The following is a 5,532-nucleotide window of genomic DNA, read 5'->3' on the forward strand; positions in this document are numbered from 1 at the left end:
TTTTTTTATATTTGTTTTTTTTTTTTTTTTTTTTTTAGCAAGGTTCCAATTAATTTATCAAAAGTGACAGTTTATAATATTTATAATGCTACAATAAAATTCTATTTCAAATAAATACTGATATATTGAACTTTCTATTGATTCAAGAATTGTAACACACACACACACACACACACACACACACACACACACACACACACACACACACACACACACACACAAGTATCGCAGTTTCGAAAAAATATTTGGCAGCACAACTGTTGCCAACATTGATAATTCTAATAATAAATAGCATATTAGAATGATTTCTTAAGGATCATGTGACACTTTAGACTGGAGTAATGACTAATGGAAATTCAGCTTTGCATCACAAAAATAAATTATATTTTAAAGGATATTAAAATAGAAACCATTATTTTATATTGTAATAACATTTTGCAAGATTACTGTTTTTTTTTTGTATTTTTGATCAAATAAATGCAGCCTTGATGAGCATAAGAGACTTCTTTAAAAAACATTACAAGTCTTACTGATCCCAAACCCCAAACTTTTGAACGGCAGTGTATATATATTAAAATACATAACAGTAATTTTATATTGTAATATTTAAATATTATTGTTTCTACTGTATTTTTGATCAAATAAACAGAGCATTGGTGATGAATTCTTTCAAAATTGTAAAACTTAAAAAATCTGACCAACCCCAAACTTTTGAACAGTAGTGTAGTTTGTGTGGTTGACACATTCAATTATTAATAATAATAACAATTTTTATAACATATGTATATGCTTTGACAATTAAAAATCAATATTAGTTTTAAATAACTAAATATGGTGTTATTATTATTATATGGTATTATATCCAGTGCATGTTACTTCCATTTAATTAAAACAAAATATGGTTTAGTGACATTAGTTTAGCAGATTAACTGATCAGCATCAAAATCATAGGGAATCGTGACTAATAAACTACAGCTAAATATTTTTTCACAGAGAAATGTGGATTTTATAAACATCAGCTGACGAGATCAGACCCTGCAGATATTAATTACGACAGCAATAACAGGTGGCTGCTGAGCTCCGATTATTCGGGTTCATGCGGCAGGTTTCTAATGGTTCTGATTGAATTGGGCCCACAGGCAGCAGGCGATGACTCTTACCTTTGGAGTTTTTTAATCTGTTCAGCCAGACTCTGTTTCTCACTGTTCAGCAGGCTGATCTGATATTCCAGCTCCTGAACCACTTCCTGCTGCTGCGGATAACATCGAAATTACTTAAAAGGTGGAATATTTTAGACCAGAGAAACCCAAGACCACCCAAAATCACGTTTTAGACCCTTGTAGTGTTGTCAAAAGACCCGGTATTTCGGTACCAAGTCGGTACTAAAAAAATGAAAACGTTACGGTACCAGGTTTATCTTCGGAACGCGATTTTTAACGGGGGATCCCTCGAAACGTGATTGGGCGGGTTATGTTGTGAAAACCTGGCAACCTCTTCATAAAAAGCAGTGGCGACCTCAAGAGGAAACGCATCAAACTAACAAAACACCCCGATCAAGTTCAAGCAGGTAAGTTTCAATTACATTTTTAATACTTCTGGGTGAAACTTGTTTACTTTTTTCTTACTTGTATTACTTGTGGAAAAACTTGAAACAATTTTAAATAAGTATAAAGAATGGCATTGGTTTTGTACATTTAATTTTTGTTTAATGTTATTAATAAAAATGTTGTTCAATTAGCATGTTTTTGTGTTTTGCTTTGGTACCGAAATTGCTACCGAGAACCGTGGATTTTCACTGGTATTGGTACCGAATACTGAAATTTTGGTATCGTGACAACACTAGACCCTTGAGCAGCATTTTAAATCAAAAATCCCTTTTGAAGAGATATTTTACATGGGGTTTACTAGGATTTGGCAATATTCTGATTATGCAAATGTTGTGTACATGCATTCATTTAATTGGCCTTAAGCTGATTAGGCCAATATTCTAGTTTCTAGGAAAGTGACTAAAATAGCTACCATATGCCATTAATCAGAAATGTATTTTATTTCAGAATAAAGGCTTAACCAGAATATGGATCTTAATCAGAAAACTATTATACTACAATACCAACAGTTCTTCCTATATGTAAATACCTGTACAGCCTCAGTTTGCTGCACAGGTTCCTGGGTAAAACAGTCTCCTGGCAAGTCATTCGGATCCACATTGACCGCCACATCCACGGTATCCCGATGCAATGGCAGGCTGTTCCCACAGTTCCTGTAGAGCTGCAGCAGGTCTGGAGGTTTGGGAATGTTTAGACCCACATCATCCCACAACTCAAAATCCTGCAGAAATAAAATATCATGAATAACAGGAAGAAATAAAATACTAAAGCAAATAATTCTATAAAAATTAATGTATAAAATATTACCTGATCATCATTTTCATCTGAGAATGTGATGGACGTTAACTTATATTCATTTTTCAATAAATACTCATTAACTAAAAAATTCAAGGCTCTCTTTTCAAGAGTGCGGATAGGTTCCTGGAAAAACAATCGGAAAAAATGTATGTAGTTTCGATTCAAACTAATTGTTCATAACAAGCTTATTAGAGAAACCTAATATATTTAAGCTTATAATACCATCATAAAAAAAATGAAAAATAGGGTAACCTGAATTTCAGGACTGGATTTGTAGTTCTTTCTTTCTTGAGAGGGAATCTCACATTCTACAGAGAGAGAAAGAAAGAAAGAGAGAAAGAAAAACGAGTGAGCTGGAATTTGATTTACAGGTGCATCTCAATAAATTAGAATGTCGTGGAAAAGTTCATTTATTTCAGTGGACATTAAAAACTGCATTTAGGAATGAGAGCAGCTCCTATAGCAGAAAGGACTGAAGTATGTAAAAGTTGAAAGTACGCCACCTGCAGCCTGAGTCAAGTTGGCACGAAGAGCCTGAATGGTCTCCTTGGCTTTCCGCAGTTCAAACTCCAGAACTGGACCAGGGGGAAGTGGGTCACACACAAACAGGCATCCAACCAAGAGAAGGGAACAAAAAAACAAAACAAAAGGGGGAAAAAAAGAACAAAAGGATGGCCATGAAAAAACAAAATCAAAAAAAGAAAGAAAAGAAAAAAAAAAGGACAACTTTTGTAAGAAGCTGAGGCAGAACCAAAACAGGGACACGCACGCTATGGATCTAATGAACACATGCAGCAGAGGTTGCTGGAGGAGCTGCCAGATCATCAAAATATTTACACATTTATTTTCCTTCGGGTTTTATTTTTTCACATAATTCTCTAGCTGCTGTCTGACCAGGGATTTAGAGCAAAGCAAATCTGTTTGTTTGTTTTGGATGAAAGGTAAAAAACATTTTTTTTTTAAATCCTTCAGTTTTTTTGAAATTCCTTTAGATCTTCTAATTCCGTTTGACTTTTAAAGCTGAAGTGTGTAATTTCTGTGCCACTAGCATCATCAAACAGTTGCAAAATATATGGTTCTGTCCTAAATAGTGCACTTTAAGATTAATTTGCCATCTAGCCGCATGTGTCCATAAAGTTCACAAGACCACAGAGAGTCCTATTTGTCATTTTAGGTTGCAGAATAGTGCGCCAACTTCAAGACTACATTGGCATGGACTTCACATCGGACACTTACCCAGTATTACAACAAAGTGTAAACCGGCATGCCATTTGGGACAGGCCTAATTATGAAACCGGTAGTCTCAGCCCAAACGCACATCATTGGCTAGACCGATAATGTCCTGTCAGATTGTCCGGGATGCAGAGAAATGTTTCGACAGCACCATAGAGACTTTTCAGGGGAATCGATCATTGAATGGCTTATTTACAACGGTCTCGGCATACTAAGCTGGAACATGAGAAAATAATTTAACACAGACAAAAAAAAAATTACACACTTCAGTTTAAATAACACTAACTGCTCTACAAGAAGTCAAAAACCCGAGCACCTCACAGGATTCAGTACGACTGTTATTCTAACAGGTTGACAATGCCACATATATACAGAAGCAAATCCTAAACACACAAAAATCTAAATCCACCTGTTGTTTGCATTTGATCTTTGTTGTAAAACAGTTGTTCAACTGGTAAGGGATTTACTAGTATATGCAAAACCCCGCAGCAATCCTGCAACCGTGGACCTGCTAAGCGAGTTCTAACACAGGCTGTGTCTCATTCTGCTCCCTAGTTTCCTAAAACAGTAATCAGAGGAAATTTGGGATTAGCAAGGACTAACAATTGGGACACTGATGACTAAATTACCTGTGACGAGATTACAAGATCTCGCATTAAAAAAAAACAACCAACACTGCTGCATAACATGTAATGACCAATATTCCATCTGGAATCAGCCGATTCTTACTGATTTTTATGAAGCATTCTGGGAATTTTGAGGGAGCAAACATTTTAGTGTACTGGAAGGACTGTGATCATGGGACAGCCCTAGACATCTTTGGGCAGTGTATGAACTAGGGAACGGATTGAGACACACCCAGAGACACCGGGAAACAGAAGCATGAAGAGCACAGGACACTTTGCATGACTGTGCACTGATGATCAGCAGGTGGGACTCCCACAAGCTCTGCTTCCTAATATGTTTTCTGGAACACCATCTACCTGAACAGTGCCAGACAAAGAAGGGAGGGGGGGGAAAAAGAAAGATTAATTCAAATGGAAGAGGAAGAAACAACGAAATCAGAAAAATTAAAAAAAGAAAAAGCTAAGATAAAGCAGAGCTCAAATGGGACAAAGGCACTTGTGCTGCTGATCAACACAGCACAGGATGCAAGTTTAACAAATGGAAAAATGTAAGAACAAGCAAAAAAAAAAAAGAAGTGGCAAAGTGTGCTTGCCTGGATGGTTTGTGGTCCAGAATAGGAAAGAGAAATACTAGAATAGAGACCCATCAGACAGCCAATAAACCCCAGGTCAGACAGCCAGGGCTGTGCTCATCGCTGAAGGGGTCAAGATTTGGGAGGAAATTCCCAATTGGGGGTGCAAAAGTGACATTTTGTACAGAGCAATCTTATTCTGCTGCACGGTTCCTTAGGCTTTCTACTTACCCATTATTAGCTTTTTCAACAAAATCACACTCAAGCACATAAAACTGCCCATTACCTAAATTAGATATAGTTATAATTTATATTCACATGTATTTTTTTTATTGTTTATACATTAATATAAACTATAGGCCTGTTCACACCAAGTTTGATGTGACAAAGTCATATATTTACAAACAATTGAATGTTTAATATTTAACTAACTTTAACTACTTAATATATAACAATTGAATTTTCTGAAATATAATGAATAAATTAAAATAAATTAAACACATAAAAATAAAAAGAATAAAATATAAAACAAAAATAATAAATAAAAATACAAGAAATAAAATGTAAAAAGATAAATACAACCCTCTACGGACACCTTGACAATTGAATCGCCATTGGCTAGTAAATTTATTTGTTTACTCGCCAGACTGATATACTATTTTACACACACACACGCACACACACACGTTTACTTAC

The 5,532-nt window shown here is 35.4% G+C and overlaps 1 protein-coding gene across 9 annotated transcripts in view; it reads right to left on the reverse strand.

The window, feature by feature from the left end:
- relch (RAB11 binding and LisH domain, coiled-coil and HEAT repeat containing) overlaps nt 1-5,532 on the reverse strand; it is a 55,305-nt gene that overhangs the window by 37,056 nt on the left and 12,717 nt on the right. For 7 of the 9 annotated variants that reach the window (XM_016495308.1, XM_016495305.1, XM_016495306.1 and 4 more), the window contains exons 3-7: nt 2,909-2,980; nt 2,658-2,713; nt 2,415-2,528; nt 2,137-2,328; nt 1,161-1,252 (exon numbers count right to left, since the gene is read on the reverse strand). In XM_016495308.1, coding sequence (XP_016350794.1) covers nt 1,161-1,252; nt 2,137-2,328; nt 2,415-2,528; nt 2,658-2,713; nt 2,909-2,980 — 526 coding nt within the window. The remainder of the gene's footprint in view (nt 1-1,160; nt 1,253-2,136; nt 2,329-2,414; nt 2,529-2,657; nt 2,714-2,908; nt 2,981-5,532) is intronic. The other 2 variants (XM_016495309.1, XM_016495313.1) reach the window with 1 other exon arrangement.

Source organism: Sinocyclocheilus anshuiensis, unplaced genomic scaffold (genome assembly GCF_001515605.1).
Source record: "Sinocyclocheilus anshuiensis isolate Anshui unplaced genomic scaffold, SAMN03320099.WGS_v1.1 scaffold110, whole genome shotgun sequence".
NCBI lineage: Eukaryota > Metazoa > Chordata > Actinopteri > Cypriniformes > Cyprinidae > Sinocyclocheilus > Sinocyclocheilus anshuiensis.